Below are 27,665 nucleotides of genomic sequence, written 5' to 3' on the forward strand. Positions count from 1 at the left end.
CCAGGGCTCTCTTTGCTGCTGTTTATTGTTCTGTTATGCTGCTTAAAAAATTTCTCCGCTCGTCTCCAACATTTATTTTCAAGTTCAGCTGGAGTTTTTTGCCGAGGGTGGAATTTTACGGCATTATTGCTTACAGGCAAATTTGTCACTTAGTTTCAGAACGTCGAAGGTTAGATTTAATCCGACCTTTTCCTCAGACGGGCTCTCTTTCCTCAGACGGGCTTTCTTGGTAGTGCAGAGATCAATTTGCAAAACACCGGCCACCTTTAAAAGCTTTAAAAGACTAAAAGTGATGGATATTTTAAGAAAACATATTTTGTGTTTGTGTTCTGCTTTTCCCTGAAGCCTAACATCCTCTTTCTCTTGGAGAACAATCGCGATCTCCGATCCTTTCTGTGGGAATCTAAACAAAGTTGATCTTAGTTCCCTTAACCTTGATGTCTGCTAATGCCTATTATCAATAATCTTATTCATGGAGCTTTGTCTGTATACATAAACACACTTTTGCTGATGCTGAACAGTAGGCAGTTTCCACAAAAGAAGAGTATTTTCAGTTTATGGCATTATATTGAAGCGTGTGTGCGCTGATTGCAGTTTTATAGCAGATCACAAGCATAAAGCCACACCTGCTGATTATGATTTTGGCCAACACAGATTTTTTTCCCATTGACTTTATTGTTAAATATATCAATAAAGTGGCTAAGTTGGCAACGGTTGTTAATCTCGCACATGCAGATATGACTTGGTGGGCGGTTCTGTCAGTCTTTACCGTCCACTGACACTGAAAATATTTCATTTTTAGTTTATTTAGAAGAGTAACAACATTTACCCTGAGGTAAAGTGTTGTCAGAGCACAGGATGTGTTCAGTGATTAGAGAAATATTGTTTTTTTGAGTTTCATATCGGGGTCGGTAAAGCTTGAAATTGTCCAGTTCTGTTAAAGGTCTGAAATACGTATGTCTGTCCTGCCAGTTTTTGGGATCATGGAAATTCACGCAAAATCAACAGACCCCTGCATGTTTTTTTTGTTGTTGTTTTTTTTCATTTTGGCGGATAATTGTGAGTTTGTTGCAAATTTTCAGCAAAAATGGTGAAAAACTTTGCCGACTCTAACCTGCAGGTAGCTTATGCCAATCACATCCACCAGCTTTACAGGATGATAAATTGTCCCTGTAGCTACTGCCATAAATGATTATATTGTTGTTTTGTGACCATTTTCAAGTGATATAGTGGTAACGGTAAAGTAATGCAAGGACACGTTCTCAAAGCATAATAAACTTTAGATTCTAGTGAACATTTAACACCGGAACATTTTAAATATCCAAAATGAACAAAACGGAAACAACAAAATTAATTTTTCTCTGTAAACAAAATTGTCCTTCAGAAAAACAAGTAGTTGAAACCAATTTACCAGACTGAAGACTTTTCTAATCCAGTTTTTTGGTAGAAGGAGAGAGAAAATAGTAAAAGGATAAATCATACAAATAGAAATGATTGAACTTGTTTTCATTTTTCGTCTGATTAATTGATTTATTGCTTATTGCAATAGTAGTTTTTTTTTTTACTTTAACACATTGCTGCCTCAAGCTTGTTAATCTATAGTCTGTGATTGATATGGCAAGTAACAAATCACACTTATCCTCGTACAGAAGCGCAAAGTACCAATCATGGTTATGGGTTGTGTCGCTGTCTGCTGACATCGAGTTATTTATGATCTTTAAAGAATATAAATGTTTGTGTTTTCCGTCTGCCGGCTTGTTTTGTTTTTCTCATCTTTATTTCTTCCATATGTACATTTTGGAAGGAGTTTGTTGTGGAAAGAATAAAGCAAAATTCATTGCAAATATTTCAAAAGTGCCAATGGTCCACAAAATCTGTGACTTTGGTTGCAAAAAAACTCACAAAAACAATGGCGAAATTCCTGGAGGTACTGATATGTGTATTCTGTCTTGAGAATTTCATTCATACCTGGAAATTCTTTTCTTTTTTTTATTGAAAACAAAGTGAGAGACTTTTCAACTCTGACTAGCTGATCTACTGCTATCACTCTGCAATAACTTTTCTTAAATGAGCCTGCCAGCCTCCTCTGCTGCAGTAATAATAATAATATAAAATGTCAGTCAAGTCCACCAAATTAAAACAGAGGGAAAAGAAAATAAGATGGCCTTTCACAACCAGCAGAGAACATGTGGGCTGCAGAAAGCCAGAATAGGCACCTGCCCACAAACCTTACATTCATCCTCATCTGGACTCTGCTATTTTCCAAAGGGGCCTTGTGGAAACACAACTTGTATAAAAACAATTTCCCTCCTTGTAAAGTACCACATATAATTTTAATTCCAAATAATAAAAAAGAGTCTGATCAGGCTCTGGCTACAATAAAAGAAACCTTTTATTGCTGCATTTGTCTGCTTTATTTATGCGGTGTGCCGTTACTGGGCAGGAGCTCGTGGTGTTTGTGGAGAGAAGCTTTCTTTCTCCTGTTGCTGCGCCTCTTCTTGCCAAGAGAAAAATACTTATGTTCTGCGCTGATCTCAAGCTGCCCTCCGTCCCGTAGCACCACTTTGAACCCCGTTGTTTGGCACCATTCGGCGGTCCGGCCTTGGAAATTTATGGTTCCCAGAAGAACAAATTTTGTATATTTTGCTACAAAACTGTAAATCAGAGAATCAGCTGGCTAGCCTAGGTGTGATTTCCTGTGAGAGGTGCCTGGAGCAATTGATGACATTCCGACATGCCAATGCTGCTAACATGAAGTTGACCTCAGAGGTGGAACCTCACAAACAAGGTTAGCTTGTTAGCTTGTGAGGCTATCGGGTTACTTTGTTTGACTCTCGCGTTGCAGTCTCAAGACTGATTGGCCTTGAGGGCCTCTTAAGGGGAGATGGCCCTTCCAATAGGTGTCACTGTAGCCCAGCAGACTCTGACCTCCTCTGCTGACCAGCACACACACTACTGCGTGTTGTAGTCACAGCTGGCATAGCTGTGTTCACCTCAGACCTTCCCCACGGTGATTGGGGTCGCAGGAGACTTCCACTGATCTCTTGTGACCGGTGGTCTCTCCCTAAGTGAATTTCCTATTCATCTCACACAGCCTTTCCCGTAATTATGTAAATCTGTTGACTGCATTTGGCAGCAATATGATACTCGGCAACGTCTAACAACAAGTAATGCGACAGAAGAGTCTGGTTTTAGTTAGGGCCGCATTTGAACTGGACTCGCGCTCCGAGAATGCTCGCCACACCTGTGATGCATTACTGCTGTTCAGAGGAGAGTGGAAGAGGTGGAGGGGAATCCGGCAATGGCAGATGAAGTGGAGGAGCTTTCAGTGCGTAATGCTGCTCCTGCTCCGCTTTTGACCCAGGTAAAGAGTAAGGCAGCATTTCATTTGAGCTGATCTGAATGGATATAAGTGACTACAGTGATGGTTACAAACAGACTAATGGAATCTGGCTCTATCACAGCTTTAATATAAGTAGCCCGATCTTAGATTTAAGTACATTTACCTCTTGGCCAACCGACACGAGGGAGGCGATCTCTCTCCCTCTCTCTCCCTCTGTCTCTCTTTCTCTTTTTCTCTCTCTCTCTGTTTCTCTCTCTCTCGAAGTGAAACCTTCAGTGAAGCAGGGTGTCATCCTTACCTGCTTTTTCAAAAACTCCAGGGTAATGTTTCAGAAAGAGTGGGACTTAACCTGAAGTAATATTTCTGGTTTCATTATTCACTTTAAATGTTAAATTTTAATAGAGGGATTTATGGCTTCTGCAGTTAATCCCCCAGTTCTGCACAGATCAACAGGCGTTCAACACCAACAATCGCGCATTGCACACTTTTACCTGAAGTTGTCTTAGAGCGAGCAGTTATCCTGACATCCATGTTTTTGGATGGTGGGCGAAAGTTGGGGTCCCTGTGAAGAACCTGCTGTATATTGAGGAAGAACATGCAGCTGTGCTGACAGAGCAGGTCAGTCAGAGCAGACCTGCTCTGACTGAATATGGAACGTTGTCGCCTGTACGAGCTGCGTTTTAGTTTGTGCTCCTGATTGTTTGAGTGTGAAGTTTGAAGGAGCTGTCAAAAGGACTGTAGCTGCTACTAAAGGATCAACCCCGGTCCGAAAGCAGACCGCACGACCGAACGGCAGCCCCAGAAAACTAAAATGCGTTGCAATGTTTTGCTGTGTCCTTCTGACATATTACTTGCTTAATTTGCCGAACGCCATTAAGATTGTAAACATCTTTCAACAAATTCCTAAGTAAATAAATTTAGACATAACAGGCTTTTCACATCAACCCAATCATCAACCTTGATCATGAGCTACCTAGTTCTGTTTTTCATTTTCTATGTCTCATCTTTTCAGCATCTTTTCTAAACTTTCACGCAGGGTGAATTCAAATGCAAGCGTCCAATATATCTGGTTATAAAATCTTTCTTTTCTTTAACGGCGTTCGTCTGGTGAATGGATTCTGATGTTTGAAGGAAACGTTCCATACAGTGTCCATCAAGCTGCAGAGTTTCAGATGGAAGAGGTGGATAAAAGTCAGAACTTTAATACCGTGTTTGCCGTTTATTTGTCTCCAGACACTAAGCTAAACTTCAGCTACTCTGATTTTACTTGCACTCTGTTCTCTCTCATGTTCAGCAGGATCATTAGCTCTGATTGCCAATGTTGGAAAATGTTCATTTGTGTTTCATCAACCAGTAAATTAGCAAAAATAAAACTTCATGTGTTTTGTTTTATACCATTGATTGATTTAATTACTTCTAGTACAACTGCATTAAATCATGTGATCTTTTGATTTTGAGCTTTTCCATATTTACTGCAGATGTTAAAGGTTTTTGTCAGCAAGAGCAGTTTATCAACTGGTCAACTCTAAACATGAACTTTCAATAATTAATTACTGAATATATAAAACATTAAGCTAACATCGGTTCATATTTAGCTTTATGTGGGTGTGTTTCACATCTTTCAAGGATTTTTTTTTTTTTAAAATCCATAGTGTAAAAAAAACATTGTTCCGATTCAACCAATATATTTGGGTTAATTTTAAAGATTAGTTGAAAGTGTAAAATATGTAAGTTTAAGAAAATGTGTTAATAAATGTTTCAACATTCTTGAATCTTAACAAAATTGGCTAAATTCAGGTTAGGTTTTGAAATCATTTTACTCAAATTGATTCTGCTGGAATCTGCCACAAGCAAATTACAATTTCATCACATTTTAGACAAAAATATTATAAAAAGAAATGAACATAGTTAGGAGTTTTTCTCGGAGTCTGCTCTTGAGTAATTTTGTTACCAAGCAGACCTCCCTTCCTGCCTCTTACGCCGACTGATGTGACGAGAATAGAACGGCACACACCGTCTAACGTTGCTACTTCAAGATGTGAAATGTAACAAAACTTCTAATCTCGGCTCCCATTTATCAGGGGAAAAAGAAATATCCTTTGTAAGTCGTGTTTAGGTCAGGAGCGATTCTTCACAGTCCAAATTTGTGGGAAGAAATTTTCAGCAGTAAGCAAACGCCTGTGGTGTTTATGAGTTCTGATTCTTAGTTTGACTTCGAGAGTGGATGATGATGAGCGTGGCACGCATTCAAGGCCAGAACGCTGCTTCCAGTTGAAGGGAAGCGAGTTTCTGTTGTGAATGAATTATATGACCTTAGCCAGACTCAAACAACTTTTCAGCCCTGTTCTGTATATTTATGGAGACACATGAAAGGCTGCAGTGATTAATCATATTGGATTTCATATTCCATGCCGCACCACACGATTGTTGAGGTTTTGAACCTCTTGCACCATGTGAGGTTCCACCATCAACTGTAGCAAAAGCTGTAAATGCAAAAAGTCTTTAAACATCTGGGCAGTAAATAACAATGAGGCACCGCTATAAATGTATGTCAAATGAAGAGTTTCACATGTTTTTTTTGTTATACCGTTTAACTCTGATCTGCAGCTATTTTAGGTCGGCCATTTTGTTTTGTGCATTAGTGGTTGAGTGATGGATGCATAGGCTGAGTTGGGCAGAACCATTACAGTGAAACTTTCTGCCTAACTTATTGAAGTTGTTACATTGAAAGAAAAAGCTAGACGAAAACAGGAAGTGCTGTCGTAGGCTAACTTCCTGTAGACCCCCACCCCTGTTGTATACAGCAATTATGTTCAACAGACAAGTTTTCCTGGATGTTTGTCAGTTTTCCACCTTTATGTGACATGCGCTGTATTTGCTGTTCCTTGTAATGTTTTGTTTTATTGGGTCTTAGCTGCTGGGGTAAAATAAACATGCTCTATAGGGAAAACGTTTTGCTAGAAAAGGCGTGTTCTGTAATTCTGCCGGACAACTTCAGCCGAATTAAAACATCAAAACAAAAGATTGGATGGAGGTCCTCCAGAATGTAAATACTATGTTCTAATGTTTGCGCCACAGAGGTGAAAGGACTGTTTATTGGATCAAAGCTACATGTAGCGCTCAGACTGCTGGCAACCATCATTCTCTTGGCAAGTGGAAGAAACGGAAATCCAAGGATTCGGAGCGGCGTATGTGGCTCTCGGAGCTGTAAACAAAAACTTACAATAATTGGAGCAACGCGCCACTGTGCGGGCCTGTTGGACGAGTTAAAGCATATTGACAAGAGACAAACAAGCTCAGGCGTATAAATATACTGTAGTTGACGGCTATAATGAGAAGGATAAAGCTTCAGAGCTTCACCTGCTGCCTTGGTGAAAGTTGGTGTTTTATGCAGCAGCCAAGCAGCGCCAGAGGGACTCTAGATGGCCCAGACTGGTTCTAATGAGGCAAGAAATGGGTACCGTTTTATTGCATGTATCACTGCGTGCCAGGTATTTTATATACTGAAATCTTTGTAAGTTGGAATCTATTTAATTTTAACCATATTGGACTGAAACTTATTAACCCAGGTGGGGTTCCTACGCAGCCTGGAAAATTCTGGAATTTAATGTTATTATTTCCCATGTTTGCATTAGTATAACCTGGTCTTTGCACAATTCTGCTTAATTCTCATTTCCCTCCAGTTCTCTGTTTGGTATTTCTCCCATTGAGCTGGATTTCTGCAGCAGAATTTCAACCAGGCCAAACAGAAGGAGAAATTGTGAACAATGACATGGATTTTCTGAACCAATCCAATCAGTCAGAAGAACTGACTGGATATGACAAAAAAAAGTTCATTTTGAAACGCTTTCACTTGTCAAATATTTCTCATAAAAATCTTTGCCATATCCTTTTCTATCTTTTATTTTTATTTCCATGAATGGTAGTCGTTTATGTCATTAGAACCAGAAGAGAGAGATGTTAAAAACAAGCTTCTCTGCATGAGTCTTGTGTCTGAGAGTTGATATGTGTCACCCTTCAAATCTAATCAAATCAAATTTTGTTTTATAGCACATTTCATAACTGCTGTTAGCCAAAATGCTGCACACTAGAACAACAATATTTCCAACATAAATAAAAATGCAAACAGTGGAAGAAAGAAATGGAAACACATGAATCTTTTATTGTTTCTGCTGTAAGTATCCGGTCCAAAGGACAGTGGAAGAGGCAACACCTGGTTAGCTCCTCTATAATGAGCTGTCATAAGTACTAATGAGCCCCCTGATTACCTTCCCCAGGGAGCCAGTAAAAGCGGCGCTCTTTCGATTTTTACCAATGGACAAAAGCACGCCGGCTATAAATCACAGGATAATTGTCCGTCCACACAGGACAGACATGCACAGGTTCTTCTGGAGTTTGATTTGAAGACGTTTGACCTGTTGATGCATGGACTGCGCGGCTCACGATGAAAACATTCTGCGTCCCAGACTTCCTCTGGCTCCTGTCTCCAGTAACGTTGCAATTTCTGAATCCCAACGATGTCTGAGCCGCATTTTCTGGACTGCTACCATAAAAGGAGTTAAGTGGGAAGTGGCCTGGTCACCTGCCTCCCCTTACACCCCCCCTCCCCTCAGCACCTCGTCATCAGTAATCAGCCTCACGGTTCTCTTCTGCCTGCCCACATTAGAGATCTAATCTGAAGGTGATTAGCCCTGACAAACTCAGGGAAACTGTAATATGCGGTATAAGCGAGACTGTTTGTTTAGCCTCTGAACAGGGCTCAGGGCGAGCAGGAAGGTTTCGCCAAATGATGGATGGCATGCACTGTAAACTGACTGGTTCCCTCAGGATCTCATTCGGCCTCAGTGTGTTTCTGTGTGGTCATGGCTCCAGCGGATTGGCAGCCTCAACCTGTATACAATCCCCCATTCTTTGCAGAGTGGCTTTGTCTACCCGAAGTGTCCTACCCTCCTTAGACGTTGCCCCCACACACGTCACCCTACACATGCTGCGGTTTTCTCTGAATCTGAATGTGCAGAGAAAAAGGTGTGAGCAGGAACGCGCAACCCTGCTTGGATCGATTCCATTGTGTCATGTGATAAAACTCTAGTGGGTGTCCCCCCCCCCCMCCACTGCACCTCCCCAGCCCCAGCTGTTTGGTGCTCTCACCTTTCAGCTGTCCTCAATGGGCCCGGGGAATTTCTCACTACGATCTGGTTAGCCCATCACAAAGAAGCCTGTGGACGGTTTTGAAAACATGCTTACACACACACACGCAGGCACACACACGCCGAGGACTCCGGCTATCATCACGGCGAGTTAGGAAGGAGAAACTGGAAACGACAAGCCGTCTCTCAAGCCGACTGATCCTGAGTTACGTACATCGTCTTCTTGCTGACACAGTAACACCGATTGTTTCTTTGTTCTGTCGTGCGCAGAAGAGTCAGACCGCTCTGCTTCTTATTCGGTGTCTGTTACAACACGTTGCGACATCCTCCCAGGGAACAGTTTGGGTTTGCAGACCAGAATCTAAACCTCACCCTCTCTTCTGTTTGTTTCCATCCTGATGTCGAAGCTTTCGAGGCGCTGACAGTTGCAAATGACGCCCAGCTTTTTGTTATTAAGCAGTCTTGCGCTTTCTTCCTCTGCTGCTCCAACGTACTCCGTTCCTCCATGCGAGTTAGCCGGGTCACTGGTGTTTTTGTTTGTCTCAGGCGGGCAGAGACGAAGGGGAGGAAAGTTTACATATTCGACAACCGGCGCACACTGCGATTGCCTCCATAAGACGAGGGCCTTAAGCAACACACAGACACACAAGCTGCGTTTCCATTACAAATGTCCACAAATCTTTGTCAGTATTCTGCTAATGTTGAAAAAGCACAATTTCGCAATTGTGGTGTTTCCATAAAATACAAGTTTTAATTAAAATCAGGTGAATAATTCAGTTTACGGAATAAGTCAGTAGCCCTCTGGCAGTGTTAAAAATCATGGCAGTGACGGATGTAAAGGTTTACAAGAGATATATTAATATTTCAGTCATGGCGCTCATCATCAATCAGAGGAGAGGTCGGCGTTTTACTCGGGTGATGAAGTAACAACCCCCTTATTCTTGGTAGCGGATATGCATGTGACTTTTTGGGGAAATTGTAGTTGCGATTTTACAGAAGACCTATGGATTCAACATTTTTGAATGACTAACTCAAGTTTTTCTGAACGGTGCAACGCTGTGAGAGCTCTGGTGGAATCACCTGCACGTTGTCTGGAAAGAAAACAACAACAAAAAATGAAAACAAGAGTAAGCCATCGTCCTGCTGCTTCCTGTTGTCTTTTTCGCCAGGAGTAACATCCGGCTGTTGATCATGTGACTCGTGATGCAAAAAAAAAAAAAAAAAAAGCGTTTCCATTGCAGTTTTGCTAAATATATCAATTTCGACATGGACACAAAAAAAACCCACCTCATTTTAGTCCAAAAGCTTTCTAAAGGGAATCTTGAGTTTTCTCAAAATTTTCATGTTTCAAAATAAACTTCATGTTACATTTATTTTGCAGTTTAAATTTTACAGTCAATGGAAAAGCAGCCAGACACAAACAGGGCACCAACGGACGAGAAATTTGATGGAGAAATTTGTGGATGTGGATAGGCTGGCTTGCTATGGACCAGCTGTCGGGACGTCAACATTTGAGGAATTTTTAGTTTCCTGCATAAACATGAAGTTCTGTGATTTCAGGATTTTTTTTTCTGTGCATTTCTGACCTCAAGTTGAGTCAAAAGCTTTAGCAAACCATTCTCAAAGTGGGATTTTGAAGTCTTACATCAGTCTTGGGCTGAGACAATTGATTGGATTAGTAGATTATTGAAATAATAAACAAAATGTGGTAATTTATTAATTATCTGGAGTATACGGACTAAAAAAAGGCAGTTTTCTGAAAGAACAACATGCTCAGAGCAGTAATTTAAGCCAAAACTGTACAGAATGAAATACATTTTGCATTCAATATGTCAATATGTTGCATCCACAACTCAAGTGGCTTTTTAGCTTTACCTGGTTTAAATTCTGTAAAGAAAATCTCATATTAAACATCTTTTGCTATCCATTTTTTTAAACATTTAATCCCAAAAATTATCAACAGATCTGCCCTGCTCTGTGTTGATAAGTAAAGCAGAAACATGTTAGTATTATTTTTTTTAGCAGCAGATGCTTCCTTTGGTACAAATGATCATACGTTCACTCAATAAATTTAGTGATAAAGTGATTATTTTATTTCAAACGGAACCAGATTATTTATTTGCGTCTTTTAATGTATTTTGTAATATAAAAAATAAAAATTTGCAGATTATAATATTTTCATAATAATTATCAATTACTAAAGAAAAAAAGTAACTAGCTGTTACCCTACATCAGTCCCATCCTCCTCAGATGAACGAACCAGAACGGTGATGTCAGCCTCTTTGCTGTTTTTACTCATAACTATTTTTTGTTTTGGAGTCCGGCCAGCATTTTTACACATAAGGAGAGCTATGAGCTACGAGAGCGAGGCGTGCAGATGCAGAGTCATGAACCGCTGCTGCTCACGCTGAGGCATGCTGGGGTCGATTCCAACATGAGGCTCCTGTTAGACATGCATTGTGGTCATTACACACACACTTCAGAGCTGCTGCCACGCAAAGAGATTCAGAGATGAGCGCTTTAATATTCCTCCTGCAGAGAGCAATGCTACATGTGGAACAACCGTTTTTACTCGCAGAGAGAGCAGTATTTATTTTGTACTCGTATATGATGCAGCATTTATAGTTTCTGTGTTCTAGACAAGAACCTTGAGATGTCCGTAAGATTTGGAATTTCCTTTTTTTTTTTTTTTTTTTTACATGTAGGAATGGAAAAAGCAAACCCTGTTCCCTCGTGTTGTTATTGGTTTTATTTTTAAACTGGTGGAGGTATTGATCTTGGCTTTCAGTTTCAAACCCAGATCCGCCCTGAAGTCGACCGGAGTGTGAGGTCTGACTGAATGAAAGGATCTCTGTGTTGATGGGCGTTCGGGTTTTGGACCTTCCTGTCACTGACTGGACTTTGAGGTGACCCTGTCCCACGATCGGAACATGTTTTATTAAAAAAAATATATAAAAATTCTCTAATACAATTACAAATTTAGTTTCAAATATTGATTTTGTAAAGCAAGGGAGATATACAAAAGCTTTAGCTAGTTTGATGTGTGCAAATTTGAAGTGTGATCTTTCTGGCTAGGTTCTTAAACATTTACCTTTTAACCTCTTCCAATGCGTCATACATCCGTCTTTCATTTTTCTAAACCAGCTTAGTTCATGCTGGATCTGCAGGAGGCTGATGTCTGTCTCCTGCACTCACAATGTAAGAGGCGCTCCCGTTATTATCAAAGGTTTTTCTTCAAAACTGGAACCTGTGATGATTTGGCATCATTTTTTATATAGTACTAAACATTTGGAAGTTTTGAATTTTCTATTTAACAATAAACGTGTTGATTCTGTCACTTCTTTACTGTTATAAAACTACAAAACAATGTAAAATCAATGTGTTGTACCTAATACTTTCCAATTATGTAGAAAAACAAAGATCTCCAACTTCTTTGAGGTTTTGATATATTACATAGTCAAAGAAAAAAAAACAACACATTATCAACATGCGTTAGGGGCTGCTGACGTCCTCAGAGCCGTTTTTCTCCTGATCAAGTGTGAAACAATCCCCTCTTAACAAGGGCCGGTGACCCCGGCCGAGCTTCTATTTCCCTTTAATTTCTTATCATTAAGTCAGTCATCCATTATGCTCCCTGTATGAAAACGCAGCCCGTTATCCTGACTTATTGGTCTGTGGGAGTCGCGTGCAATTCATCTCGGCACCAGAAGTGTGTGTCGGAGGAAATGGGGGGAGGGGGGGTAGTGTGGTTGCCGTGGTAGCCGAGCGGAAACAAAACAGATGTCAGATGGGTGCCGAGGCGGCCCGTGTGACAGCGGGGCCTCGGAGATGTACGGTGGACGGCGTCCAGGGATGTAGGTTAAATAAACTCCCTGCGATGATCGCCGGCTGGCATTTCTGTGACATCACTCCTAGATGCATCTGGCGCTTCGAGGTGGCCTCGCTCTCCTCTTTTTTTTACTGGATTAGATTCTATCATCAAAAAATAAAAGCAGGAGGAACTGTTCAAGGCCAGAATTAGAAACCAGCGGGGGGAGAGGCTGCTGAACAACCTAATGAGGTCCATAATGTGCTCTTTGCACTCTTTTCATCCAGATGTTTTATCAGAAGTGTTTTTCTTGCCGCCCCCACCTCATCTCCTGTCTTTCAGCGCACCTTGCTTGTTATCACACATGCCCGCTATCAGCAGAAGGTGCCCATTGTGTGTCCAGATGAGTAATAGTCTGAAAGAGAGAATAGGAACAGGTCATGGTGGAAGAATGTAGACTTCAGACGTTTTCTGTAAGGGATGTTTGTTTTCCCCCCTCTCTCTCTCTTTCTGTCTCTCTCTCTCTCGTGCGCTCTTCGCCTAACATGTCAGGCTCGTGCTTGAGAGCGGTGACCGCGTGCTGTATGTGTGGCCCGAATGGGTGTAGCGTGTTGCTTTACATTAATGATAATGTTTTGTTTCCTTGTGTTGCAGCTGAGATATCAGCACGGTTTGACCACCCCGGACCTGCAGCAGACGCTTCCCAACCTGAAGAACTTTCTGGAGCACGGCCTGATGGTGCGATGGTAAGGATCCAGTGTTGACCTCGCATTTAGGTTTCTCTTCAGGCAAAGCCTAATCACACATGCATGCATATCACAAATACTTGTGTGTGTGTGTGTTCTCTCCCCCCCTCACAATTTAAAATAATTTGAGATCCCTGTTGAAAACGCCTAAAAGGAGAATATATTATTCAAAGTCCGACCGCCACATGAATACACAACTTAAGATAGCACGGTGTTACGCCAATGACAACATACAAAACCGCATGTTTTCAGCCATAAAACCTGTTGCATATGAAAAAAACACTCTAAGACCAGTCCAGCTGGCAAAGCATCGCTGAGACACAACAGTGCAAAGAATAAGCGGATTCTCTTGAGTCCTGCTCGTGTGTCAGAGGCCAAGCTTTTTTTTTTCATTCCTGCAAGGTTTTCCTTAGGCTGTCAGCATTATTTGTACTTTTTATTAGCCTTCTATATCAGCTGCGTTTCCATTGGGCATAAAATTGCACAATTCAACATTTTGAAAATAAATTTGCTTCATGTTAACAAGGCAAATTTGAAAAAACAAAAAGCAAAACTTGTTTTTTGATGAAAGGTTCTGGTACAGTCGAGATTGGTTTATTTTGCAAAACTGCAGTAGGAAAAAAAATTTTCACATCGCTCAACTCACATGATTGACAACTGGATGTTGCCACATAAAAGAAGAAGAAAACAGGAGATAGTAGGAAAATGATGAAGCATGTTTTTTTAATAACTTATTGCATTAAACTTATTCGCGTGTGATTTTAATTGTGTTCCTTTTTTAATGGAGACACCGCAATTGCAAAATTATGGGTTATTTTTTACATTAGCAGAATATCGACAAAGTTTTGCACGCATTAGAAATGGAAACGCAGCTACAAATCTGATCCTTTTCTTTGTTGGACCCAAAGGAAAAAAATCTGTTTCAGTTGGAATGTGATTCAAAGTTATTAGTAAAAAAAAAAGTAAGATATTTTCTAGGCTAACAATATTACATCTCCAAACAGTTGTTTTTATCTCATCACCAAGTGTTATGTGTGAATTAACTTGGTATGTAAACTTCTTCATGCATAATAGGAAGTTTTCTCTGATTCTGTGACTGGAATATGTCTGAAATTCAGTCACCAGTTCATTTTTATTTTTTATTCTGTTTGACAATGAATTACTCTTGCAGCATTTCCTCCCAAAGCACGCTAATCTAACTTATGTTTTCTTAAAATGATCTACTACAGCCATGCAAAAACCGTATACCCATCTGCCTTAATAATATCCTTACTATCCTCCAGTTGCTTAAAAGTGTAAAATAAATTACATACATCTTACAAATCATGTCCGGCTTCCTCCAGGCTACTAAAGTGCAATGTAGTAATTCATTGTAGTAATTAATCTCCATGCAGCTAAGATTTATCACATTGTTTTCATGCAAAAAAGAAAAGCCAGTCCTTCTCTTAGTGCAATATTCCTTCCCTCCACAATTATCACTGCTCAGATCTCTGTGTGTCGTCTTCTGACCTGCAAGTGACCCCCAGTAAACCCAGGAGTTGGTATGAATCAGACTTCAGCCGCACCGGCCTATAAAAGACAAAGTTGTCTTTGATCCTCCGATCTCCTCAGAGGGTCAGCAAAGGGGAAAATGTGTATTTCACACATTAATTGAATAATCTTTTGTTTTGAAAGAAAAGAAGCCATGAAGAGTCGGAGCTCCCAAATCAGCTCTCCATTACCGCACAGCCCTCCACCCTCCCCCCGGCGTAATGGGAAATGGAAGGGCCCAAAGATACACGAGATGAAAGCATTGCTCCTAAAACCCTTAAGCTATGCATGTGTGTGTTTGTGTGAGTGTGAGTGGATGGGATATTTTAAAAATGGAGGTTTGTGGTGTAACAGTTCTTTAGGCTGCTGTAAAACTGTCGCGCCAAACAAACAGCTGACATATTCACAATTAAGCCAAAAATAAGCCTGACAAATTAGGATTTAAAGCGATCTTCATTCAACAAAGAATTTTGCGTCCAATAGGAAATGGTACGGCCATTTATGGTTGAATATGCAGCCTGGTACAAGCAACCATCCTCCACTGCGCAGAGAGAAGTTCCAAGCTAAGTGAAGCAGCTGTTGGTGTTGATTCAATACTTGGACTGAACGACTTTGTTCGTTTCCTCCTCCTCCATTGCTAAAACTACAAAACTAAAACTCTAAAACAGTGCAGAAGATCAACGTCATCGTTCACAACGTCTTCTGTTCGCTGATTGACCCGGTAGAGATTCTACTGGAAGAATGCAAGTCGATGGGAGGAAGCCCAGACAGATCACAGAAGGTTGATGAGAATCAATTAGAGTTGCATAGGAAGGCAATGCCCAAGCTGTCAAATATACAAGTATTTTTTTTTTTAGTAATGCCACATATAAATGTCGTTTTGGTTTTCTTTTGAACAAAAGATGGCAAGGTAAATTTACAGCAATTAAACCCTGTTGTATATTTTTATTTTTTTTGTATGCTTTTGTCTTTCGCAATGAGCTTTGGCTCTTTGAAATTGCCCTAATCATTGGCTCCTACCCCAGTTTTCTCCTTCAGATTCAAGTCAGGGCTCTTGCTTGGCTGCTCCAAAAATGTTAAACACTCCCAATCAAGAGAAACATGTTGGTTTAAAAAAACGATTAAAGCTAAATCTGAATAATTTTGGACTGAACGGTTTCAGGAGGAGACTCTATACTGAGTGATGAAATTATTTCCTTCCAGTATCTCACTCCTACAGTTGTCCGTTCTTTCTGTTAGCTTTAATCGACCTGAAGGTGTGTGGCTAAATCAAAATCTATTAGAGGAAAAAAGTGAATGTTCCTGCGGTCTCCTAAGTTACCCAGTCTTCCTCCCGCCTTGCCGAAACGAAACACCGACTGCAACATGGTCAGCAGTGTATGTTTGGACCATTACAATCTATTTTAATATTAGAAAAATGTTACTTTAGCTTTCTAAGTGTTAAGTGACGAATTTGGTGCCATGAGAAGTGAAAAGATCAGAACCACAAGAGAAACATGACTGTAACATCACGTGATCTCGTGTTTGCCGACCGGTGTTTTTAGACTTCCCCTTAGCTTGTGGGATAAGTTGCGTTTCTCCTCTGACTTTAACAGATTCCTCATTCAGTGACTTGCTAAGTATTTTCAAAGGTGCCTGACCTTTTCCAAACAGTTTCTATGGAGGGTTTCCCAGATGGTTCTGTGAAACGAACCATCTGGCGCATCAGGTTAAGGCACAGATCTGCTTTTCCCCACATTTAGTCCCTACATGGACAAATCCCGGCGCTGTCCAAACCGCTCAGCTCCAGGATTTTCCTCGTAGGTATTTCGTCTGATGCAGCTCATTAACACTTCTCCTCTCGTACCCAACTAGCGTTGGGCCAATATGCATATTTAAACGTTTGAAAACCGTGTTGAAGTTGAATTTATTGCCGCGTTGGAGCAGCTGTGCTCCTGTGAGTTGGAGCATTGAAGTCTCCTTCATCACATAACCTTTTCAATAAGCTTAAACATATGGAAACCGTATTTCATCTGGTCTCGACCATGTGTTTTACACAATCAAGCTACACTCTGCTGGCTGCTATGATATATGATTTTTTAAGGTATTCAAAGTTAGGAGAACTTTGACCTAATGAAATATGTACTCTCCACCGTACCGTCCCGTCTTACTCAAGTAGAAAATGTCAATTGCTCTTTTTTCTTTTTTTGTTGCGAATGTGTCTGAGTAAAAACACTGTGTGAAGAGCGTCCGACTGACGGGATGAAACTCGATTGCCGCCGGGCATCCGGTGTGTTGTATGCTTCAACCCCTCTGCTTTCTGTGTCTGAGGCTCTTATTGTGAAGAAAGAAATGAAGTACTTGGTTGCCCATTGTGTGTTGATAAATGTCTTTCCACCACAGGTTTCTGGAAGTTTTTTTTCTAGAACTTAAAAAAATGAATTATCTTACACGTTTGTTGAAAGTGTCACTATGTCGTGACGGCATGATATGAGACATATAAATCTTTGAGACGCATAATCTGCGCTCCTCTGCCTTCTCCCAGTGCTAACTACAAACAACCAGGCACATCCAGGAGGAGCCATGTTCTTTGCACTCGCCGCTCACCAGCCCCCTCTGATTGGGTTGTTTTTGACCGTCGTGTTTCTTCCGATGGCGGCAGCAGCACAGACAGGAGACCGAGGAGATCTGTCTCATTTCATACTTTCATGACAGTTTTAAACATATTTTTATTAAAGCTACATACTTTGAATTTTCTCAACCTTTTATTCCTTTTTTTATGCATTAGGACCGTTACTCCGACACCTGGACCGTTTATGTAGATTATGTGTCCTGAAAATGAACGACCCCATTGTCCTGTAACAGTGCTGCTATAATCTGTGGATACAGACCAACGCTCACTGGAGTCCAGAATATGACTTTATATTGTAAAGTCAGAGTAACACACCATTAATCTCTGATTTTTTTCATATGGGTTATGGTTTAAACTGTAGAAATGTGTGATTAGCTTCACTGATCCCAACTCCTGGAAAGAAAGGAGAACTAAGCCATCTGAAGACATCATCTGTAACCATTACATAGCAGCTAATAAAGTCTGCTAGATGCCTTGTATGAACATTAACCAAACACATACATGTTGCAGCTGCATGTCTGCTCTATTCAAATGTCAGATCAGTATAAACACTGCAAAATATTCAAACTAAATATGTTCATGTGAACGCTCTGTCACTGGGGAAAATGGAAGATCGCATTTCTTTTAAATATTGACAAAGATACTGTCAATTTTTGACAACACTGTGAAAGTACTGATGCCAGCTTGGGCATTGCCTTCCTAGCTGTGCTGGATTAAATGGCCGTTTCAGTTTTGTTTTTTAATCAATTTGGTAACACTTTATTTGAAGGGGTGTCAGGCATAAGACTGACATGACACTGTCATAAACATGACATAACATCTGTCAGGAACATAAAGAAGTCTTTATGAATGTTTATGACAGTTGTCATGAAGTGTCATTCAGTAAATAATGACACTTTTAATGCAAAGTTACATTAAAAGTCCATTAAAAATGCCAACTTTGATTGATTTTGTAAATTATGATAATTTAATGCAAAGTTGACCTTTTTAATGGACTTTCAATGCAACTTTTAGAGCAACTTTGCATTAAAAGTGTCATTATTTACTGAATTACACTTCATGACAACTGTCAAACATTCATAAAGACTTCTTTATGTTCATGACAGATGTTATGTCATGTTTATGACAGTGTCATGTCAGTCTTATGCCTTTCATCCCTTCAAATAAAGTGTTACCATCAATTTAAAGTGCATCTCCTTATCAAAATCTGATCAATCTGGATTGAATAACTCAACACTAGTTTGAGATTTATCAAATCTGTATTCTCTTGGTCAAAAAACATTTCTATGCTTTGTTAGAATTAGATGAGCAAAATACTAAATATGATGCTCTGAATAAAATGTAACTTTTAACCTTTATGTGATTTAATTGGGTTTAGCAATACTTCAATTTTTTTAATCAGTCTTCTCGTTGTAGACGTGAACGAAAGACATCCTTCATTCAACCTGGAAAACATTATTCAGAGAATATTGAAAGGAGTCAGACTCTCATGTCTCCAGGGAAAATGGTTCCCGTCCCACAGAGCTCTCCTTTTTTTTTTTTCTTAGGATAGATACTCTTCTAACACGCACCGTTGCACCATTTCCTTTCCATATAAACTCCAGTGGTGTGGGGCGGGGGGGGGAGAGAGAGAGAATAAATTCAGATACAGTATCTCGCTTTGGGACCATCTTATGAAATATGGATGAATAGAAAGACTAAATGGCAGCTGCAGGTAATTTTTCCCTTAGACTGTGACAGACAGTATAATCTGCTTCCTTTGCCTCTGTGCCACCTTTTTCTTCTTTCCACGCATCCAAATAAGGAGGATCCCACAAGGGAGAGAGGAAGCTGTTTCCAAAGCAGGTTTGGAAACAGAGCCAGCCCTGTATTTCTAAGTATTTCAGCATGCATCCTTTCTGCAGGGAGATTCCTGTTTAACACACCGAGACGAACACTGATAATGAGTTGGGCTCATCTTGAATATTGTGCGCAAATCAAGTGAGACGGTTTTTGATGAAACGCAAAGCTCAAAAGTTATTTATTTATTTTAACTCTCCTCTGGCAAGTTTTTGATCTTATCTTTATACATTTCCAAACCGCGTTGCTCCAGAAAGCAGATAACCTGGAAAAAGAGAGAGACTCTCGCTGCAGACAAAAAGAACGGGCAGAACAGGATGAGAACCAGCGGAAAGATGGTGAATCTATTACCCCGAGGCAGACAGGGACGGTACCAGAAAACCGCTTTGCTTGTGAAAACGCGCAGTCTGCAAGATCAAAGCCAAGAGCTTCAACATGCTCTGAATCCACCGAGAGTTTTCTGGAGGTTCTCGGCATCCTCGGCCCGCCGCGTTTCCCTGAGCGACGCTTTGTTCACACGGCAGCAGAGGAAAGGTGCCGATTCAACACCCGATATACGTGGACAGCTGCACCTTGCTCTGAGAAAAATAAAAAGCTGATATATATACATTAAATAAACAATTTGCAAGGTTCATTGAGCCAGACAGGTGGTTGTGCATTTTCTGTATTCCTAATAATGGCTGATTTAAAGGGCGAAACCAGGAATGTTTCTTTTTCTCTGTCCTGGATCGCTGTGATGGTACATTAACTCTCTGGACACCAGGGCATACTATGGTAACATTACAATTTTCATTGCTTCACTAAGCCAAGAGTTTAACTGCCCTCACGGTAGTTTATTACTCTTCTTTTTCTGTGTGAAACTGTAGCTCTTTTAAAGCTCTGAGACGGCGTCCGAATCCAAAAAGCAGATGATAGGATCGCAACGCGGGTTATTCCCCGTCTTCAAAGGCCTGACAGTCAGTAATCCTTGCGCTGTTAAAGCAAAAAACCAAAACTAGCTCCCACCGCAGTGCAGATGAAACCATAACACGCTTTTTGTTGTAGCACTGCAGGGACATCACCAGGACACTTCAAAGGACCAAATCTTATCTGCTCTTGTTTGCTTTGGCCTCGGCGTTTGGCTCTTAGCGGGATTCAGACATGAACAGGGGGGACGTGCTGTGGAACCCGTCGAGGGCGGGTTGGCCCCTGGAACGGCTTGGCCCCTGGAACGGCTTGGCTTACCAAATTCTTGTTTCCTCTTGAAATGTTTTACATCGGCAGGAAATGAGGAGAGCAGGATAAAGGGAATAAAGGCTACGCTTTCTTCAGTAGCTGCGTTACTACTGACCGCATGGTTGTGCAATTTGACTTTTCAAAAAATATTTTTGACCGTATCGAGGTTGATCTATTTCGCAAAACTGCAATGGGACCGCTTTTTTGCATCACGCGAGTCACGTGATCAACAAACGTCAAAGGAGACGACGACGAGAAGTAGTTGGATGATGATGGTGTGGCATGTGTTTTTTTTTTTATTGACACATTGCGTGAATGTGTCAATAATCAGACAAGTTCACATTCGGGGAGTTCACATTCACACAATGTGTGAATGTGAACTCGCGTGTTTTTGATTGCGTTTCTTATTTAATGGCAAAACCGCAATTGTGAAATTGGGATTTTTTTTTAATATCGATAGTTTTGCGCACATTTGTAATGAAAACGCAGCTGGTGTGATATTTTCTGTGATGAATTAGGCGTAGGAATCGTGTGGCCCATCTAACTATTGCTCAGATATGCACCACACAGACACAGACACTCCGCTAGAGACTTCAACCTGCTACTAAATCATATTAAATCAGCAGAACTTTTTTCCAGTTTATGATGATTTTGCGTTGCTTCTTCAATTTCTTACAGATATAAAAGTTCCACAGAACATTTAACCTCCAAGTTCTGGTGTGGGGTTTTGGAGCAATATTTCAATAAATCTTCCATAATGCTGCTGAAGAGGGTCGACTTTTTCCTTCTTTCAATTTAGGGCAAATTACAAAAGGATCGATTCAAGGGAGTGCTTGAATATTTGATCAGTTGTTGATCCACTTCCTATCTCTAAAATTTTCAAAATTCCCTCTTTAAAAAATGTGTTTGACCTTCTGAGTTATTCATTTATCCAAGGAGATGCTTGTTTAAACAGTTCCTACTTGTAGAAAGGAAACGGCGATACTTGAACCGTCACACAGCAGACCAAGAATCACAGTTACCCGACCCTGAGGAACTGTTTGGCATTGTTCCGCATTTCCATCTCTCCTAATCTGCACATACGCGGACTGTTATCCTGCGCATGTAGCCTAATTAGCCACACTCGAGCAAAACATGACGTCTGGATAACCGTTGAACTGGTTTGAAGCGGCAGATGTTATGGCTGGCCAGAGATCTGTCTGGCTCAGTCCTCGCAGACACACCCAGTCTTCTCACTTACTCATTCACCGCTTCTCAACTTGGACACGTGGAAGGGAATAATGCAACTCGCCTGCAAAACGCGGCGCTACCATCAGTGTCCGGTTTTCATGTGGGCTCGCCGCCCAGAGCGGCACAGCCCTCGGGGTGCCACAGTCGAGTTTTCCTGTCAGTTAAGACTTTTTGATTCTGCTTTTAAAGGGGCAGTGTTAAGTAAAATCATCTTTTTTGACCTTTATGTCGTTTTATAAAGTTATTCCCTCATCAAAAACATATCTGGAGTGAATGTTTTTGATTCTTTCATAAAAGGCTTGAGAAATCCTATAATCTCTCATGGGAACCATTCAGCTGTGCAAAATGCTGGGGGAAAATGGATTCTCAGTGAAAACTGTCTTGACACTTATTATTTCAGCTCTTGGAGGTACAGCCGATCTGTGTTTGCCTTCCTTTTCCAATAAACAAAGTTTCAATATTTAGGGTAGTCCTTAGAGGGCTTATTATGGTTTGAATGATTATTTTTAACTAAAAATCTTTTTGCATTTTCTCTTCAGCCTTGGTGTTTTGTGTCTCTAGAGACTCTTTTTCCATTATAACTATTTGTGCAGGAGCACTGAAGCCTCTGTAGGTGAATGATGTGCGCTGTGTACGACGTGTTTTTGCTGAAATGCCCGTCCGCATAGAGGATCCCTCTCACCGACTCTGGTGAACCTTTCTCAGCATGTTTGTCTGTTTCCTTCCCATCAGTCAGCCATGCCTCGCTGCATCCTCGCTCCGCCGCCACGCTGCAACCTTACTCTACGGATGGTTCTGATTTCACTGCAACACACCCACTTTGAAGTTGACTGGTTTCTCTTAACTCGAGACAGGCGTCTCCTGTCTTGGGCTGGACGTCCTGCCTGTGAACCCGGTCAGGACCACCTCAGCAGGGTGTCTGCGGGGGTCGGGCTCGGGGTCCGTTTGACAAGCCGTCACGCGTTTGGTAGTAAAAGCGTCCGTCAGACGGCCGACCGGCCGACCCTGAAAGCGTGCGCTCTCGATGTCAGCGAGCTGCTCTTCCTCGGTAAATGTCAGGTGACAGGAGACTTATCTGTTATGACAGGACGTCCAACTGAACAAGCAGAGGCCTGTCCTCAAGCCTTTTAACCGACACACGTGAGCGTGTAACTTGGCATGGAGTCGCATTGAAGACAGCACTTAAGTAGACCAGAGAATTTTGCATGGCCTTGGCTATTAGGAGAACCAGTGAGGCCCCCATTTAGATAGATTTATGACTCCAGTCTGGGGGCTGGGCGGGGTGTCCCACATCTCCAGCCTGTTATCTGTTTTAGAAGAAAATATCTGACATACTTTGGCGGACGCCTGCTGCGCTCTTCCAGTTCAAGAGAACATGAGTGAAGCCTCAGAGGCTGCAAAAATGCTTTCTGAATGCTGTAAAGTGGAGTGATTTACAAAGAGCTGCAGCTGCCCCCTGGATTAGAAGCAAAGTAGCTAGGAGCCGCGCTGCCGAGGTGCTGATCAGCATCGGCTCCCTCTGGAAATCTCACTTTCTTCTGCCAGCTGGTTACCGTAATAAACTTTCAGTGCCTTACGAAGGTATTCTTACCTGAAAACAATCAAGCTCCTCCACTTCCTCCTAATGCTACTGTTGTGGTCTGAAGAAGTACTCAGCTCCCGGTCAGAAACAACCAATCAGAGCCAAGAGGTTTTATCCACCGTCAGCCATGGCCATGCTAACTAGCCTTAGCATTCTTGACGGGCTCTGCTGGTGGTAGAGCCAGGGAAGGGCGTGAGCTACATTCACATGAATGATTGACAGCGCTAAGATCCTCCCCCCGACTCTGATTGGTTGTTTCTTAGTGGCGTATTTCTCCAGTTAGCACTTGGAGAAAGCAGAGGAGTTAGTTTTTTTTCCAGATTATCTTTCTTATACTGTCGAGACATATTGATAATTTTAACAAAAATGTAAAAAGCAAAAAAAAACATTTTGTTTTTTATCAAAGTTATACTTCAGCTTTAAACACAAGCCAAAATACTGCAGCAAAAATAGAACAACATGCCGTCAGCAACTCTCTATTGAAGCAGTGGGTTTAGCCATGCAAAAACACATGAAACCAATGTTATGAAAATGTCGAAATTGTTCTATTTATAACTAACTTTTCTCTGCCCAGACACACACAGAATCTCCAACTTGCCATAAAGTCAGGTCATCGTCAAAGTAGAGGCTATTTAGGGGTGTTGGAGTAAAGGGGGCTGAGTGTATTGTACTAGGATGTAGATACTGAAGTACTGAACCATATATGGACTTTTCTACCATCCACAGAAGCATTATTTCCACGGTTTTATCGTATTTTCTTGTTCATTTGTTTCTTTGCTCCTTGCAGTGACCGACATCACGTCTCCAGCTCGATTCCAGTGCCCTCCAAGTCGCAGCTGGGTGTGTCCGCCGCCTCAGAAACGGGCTACCCTCACCACAACAGTTCTCCGGACCGAGACCCGAGGAAGAGGACGAGCTCGGAGGCCGAGGCGCAGCTCAAGTACAAGCCAACGCCTTCCCCAAACAACAAGGCAGCCGCAGGGGAAGAGCGGCCTCCAGCTAACCTGACACCACCTTTACCGGCACCAAAGCATGTGTCCACGTTGCTTGACGCCAGCACAGCCTCGCCTCACCTCAACACACGTGCAGCGGCCAACAAGGAGGAGGAGGAGGAGGAGGAGGAGGGCGAGCAGCAGGAGGGTGGGCACAGGGAGGTAGAGGAGAAAAATAAAACCGCTTCCGTAGAGTGGGAAGCGGATAAACAAAAAGAATCCGAGGAGCGGCCGGCCAGCAGCACAGAGGCATCCAGTTCCTCCGCAGTGCAGGAAGCTGGAGAGGAAACTGTTTCCAGTAACCATACAGGCGCAATGAACGGCTCCCTGGCAACAGGTCAGGCGCCGTTAGGCCTCGTCCCGGAGCTGCATTGCTCCGTGGAGCAAGCTGAGGAGATCATGGGCACAGAGGCCATGGGGCTGGGGGTGGGGTTGGGCTTAGGGGTGGGGCTTGGCTTAACAGACGAGGCCCGGCTGGAAGACTACCACTGCATTCCTGTAGACCACGCAGTAGCCGTGGAGTGCGACGAACAGGTGCTGGGCGAGCTGGACGTGGCAGGCTTTGAGGAGTTCAACAGGCGCATCTATGCACTAAACGAGAACATGTCCAGCTTCCGCCGGCCGCGCAAGAACTCTGACAAATGAGATTTGGGGGGGGGGGAGGCAAAGGGCAGAAGGCCACTGGGAGTCTTGGTAAAACTTGCACATCGTCTGAACAGATACAAGGCAGGGAGATGAACTGAACAGACTGGAGTGTGGTTCTGAGCAGCAGCTGTTCTGGATGAACCGATTTGCACTTATTAAGGACATTTCCCCCCAGTAATCTTTCCAGTTAGAAAAGTCAAATGAAAGTCCTGGGACAGAAAGTGTTTTCAATTTACTAAGTTTGACGTCAGTTTATGAATTCAACAATTACGCGAGACTATACGTGGGACCACTCAGGTGACATTTCCACTCTCATCTAGTTTTCCAGTAGAGATGCAAAGAGAAACAGAATCTTTTCATTGGTTGCCAGTCGTACAATTACAAACTTGACCCAAACTCTTCAGTGCGGAAGTTTCTGCTGTGAGAAGAAGATTGAAAGTTTGCTAGATTTAGTGTCATTGAGATGTTTAAGATGAAGTTGGGAGAAACAGATATAAGTTTTGAAAGAAATCTGTGTTTTCTATTACTTGTTGGAGCATGTCGAAACAAATGTATCATTTGACACTTGAAATAAGACAAAGCCAACATATGAGTAACTTTTTAGCAAGATATAGGAGCTAGTTTTAAGTAATTCCTTAATATTGGTAATAAAAAAAAAACTACTCGCTCCACTGATACCAAGACATTTTCCAGTGTTATAAGTGAATTAATCTGCTGGTGGAAGAAGTCCTTTTTTTCACCCATGTTAATGAATTATTTACTTAAAACAGGCTCCTATATCTTGCTGAACAGTTACTTGTTGGAGAGTTTCGATTTATTTTAAGTGTACCAAGATAGTTTTTGCAGTGCTGGGGTTAACTCAGGCTGCGAGGGAGAAAAATGGAGAGCAAGGCTTACACCAGATAACAGGAAGGCTGAGTGTAAAGTGCTACTTTCGTAACTCTCTAAGGTCAGGAATAAACCCAGTCATCCTAATGATGTTTCAGATGTCAACCCACTGGGTTGGATGTCAGTAGAATGCTTTCTATTATAGATCTGAGCGTTATTAGCAAGGAAAGCCTTACAAAAACCTGAAACTGGAAATTGACCAGAGTCGACATATCGGTGTATCTTTACTGGCTATTATTACCATTGCAGCCCTTTGCAACCTCAGTTAAAAATCCATTTTCTGCTGCAACCAGAGAGCATCTTCAGCACATTGTCTTCATTCCCAGCTTACTGTCCCAGCACTTCCACCGTTGACGACCACGATGCTTTCCTAACTTCATTCAGGGTGCATGTCACTGGATGCGTGCAACAGGGAGTTTTCGGACTCTGACATAAGCGAGCGTCAGACAGTCATCAGCGTCAGACGGCCACGCGTGCGCAGTTGGGACGCTCCCACCAATGAGCTTTTGGTCACAGCAGTATTTCTGCTGTTGCCCAGTGAGGTGGAAGCTGCGACTGGGCGGCCGGCTGCGGAGACGTCTCGCCGATCCCCGCCCGCCGACGGGACACGCACTCTGCACACGCTCGGTTTTTCCTCCAGGCTTTAAACGTGAATTTCACAGGTGGACGGCGGGACCTCACAGCGAATGGCAGGGAAACGGTGCAATTGATTATTTCTTTCATCCACCTTTGTGTCTATCCCTTTGTTGTTGTTGATTTATTTTTTACGAACTCTCCGACAAAGAATTCCATTCTTAACGTCTGGTCCGCTGACGTTTACATTCGGTTGATTAAATTTTACATTCGGTTGTTCTGGAATGTCCCTCTCAGGCTCCTGTCTAACTGTTTTTTTTTTGTTGTTGTTGTTTAACAAAATCCTGCTGTCTGTGATCGAGTCCTGTGTCTCCCTGTTCTGAATGCTTTCCTGCACTGGTATTCAATTATTGCTTTATTTATGTCTCTACAAATATATGTGAAATGTAAACCGATGCATAGATTTATTTCCTGATAATATTGAATGTGGCACATGAATATTGTTAACTCCTAAGACTGATATCCGACGTGGGGCGCCGGACCCGGATAGTCCCTCTGAATAATCTGCCACAACAAAGATGGACCCGCCGCCTTCAGCCCATGACGAGTTTTAGATCCTGTAAGGTGGAGACTGGAAGCATTGAGAGAGAAAAAAAGGAACAATGTTATATCATTTCCATAAACTGCTATTCAGTTAAACAAATGTACATATTCTTTTGTATGGAGAATTTTTTTGGTTATTAAAGACGTTCAGTCCAACGGCATGGGTGTATTTACCTCCCTTTACGAGTCGTCTGACTGGATTTGTTTAAGTGTGTGTGTGTGTGTGTTTGTGTGGGTGTGTGCGTGTGTGTGTGGAGGTGTGATTCCTTAAATTAATGGCCGCAAAACCATGTCAGTGATGCTAATGCAGCAAATGTAGGGGAAAAAAAACACAATTTCGCAATTGTGTTTGCGTTAAATAAGTAGAGCAATTAAAATCACACGAGTTAGTTGGTTCATTCCGTTCCACGTATCCTCATCGTCCATCTAATTCCTGTCGTCGTCTTCCTGGCATCATCCTGTTGCTGATCGTGTGACTTGTGTGATGCCAAAAAAAGTTTCCATTGCAGTTCTGCAAAATAAATATCATCTTGACATGGCCAAAAAAAAAAACGCATCCTAATGCCTGAACTTTTTTGAAATTGGCTTTCCATTGAGCAAATTTATTTTCGAAATGTCAAATTGCGCAACTATATAGTCGGTGGAAACGCGGTTTGCGAGCGTGTGTGTGTGCGTGTGTGTGTGTGTGTGTGTGTGTGCGTGCGCGCGTGGTGATTTCAGATTGATGGGACTAAAAGATCCGTCTCTAAAACGATCAGGATTCAAGATGGACCAAATCCAAAGAAGTAAAGGTAAATAAGGTTCAAATTCTTGGAAGAATATTGTCACAACTTTGTAGGTAAAATGACTTAAGAATAGTTAAATACGTTAATTCACCAATTGGCTTTAAGAGTTTTACTAGTTGCATTGCTGA

At 41.8% G+C, this 27,665-nt stretch overlaps 1 protein-coding gene across 1 annotated transcript in view; it reads left to right on the forward strand.

Moving 5' to 3' along the window:
- The window catches only part of uvrag (UV radiation resistance associated gene), a 109,026-nt gene extending 82,091 nt beyond the window's left edge, over positions 1–26,935 (forward strand). Inside the window, exons 14-15 of the mRNA XM_008428245.1 lie at positions 12,953–13,044; positions 23,839–26,935. Of these exons, the coding sequence (XP_008426467.1) occupies positions 12,953–13,044; positions 23,839–24,688 (942 nt within the window). The 3' untranslated portion in view covers positions 24,689–26,935. The remainder of the gene's footprint in view (positions 1–12,952; positions 13,045–23,838) is intronic.
- The last annotated feature ends 730 nt before the right edge of the window (positions 26,936–27,665 follow it).

This window comes from Poecilia reticulata, linkage group LG14, assembly GCF_000633615.1.
Source record: "Poecilia reticulata strain Guanapo linkage group LG14, Guppy_female_1.0+MT, whole genome shotgun sequence".
NCBI classification, from domain to species: domain Eukaryota; kingdom Metazoa; phylum Chordata; class Actinopteri; order Cyprinodontiformes; family Poeciliidae; genus Poecilia; species Poecilia reticulata.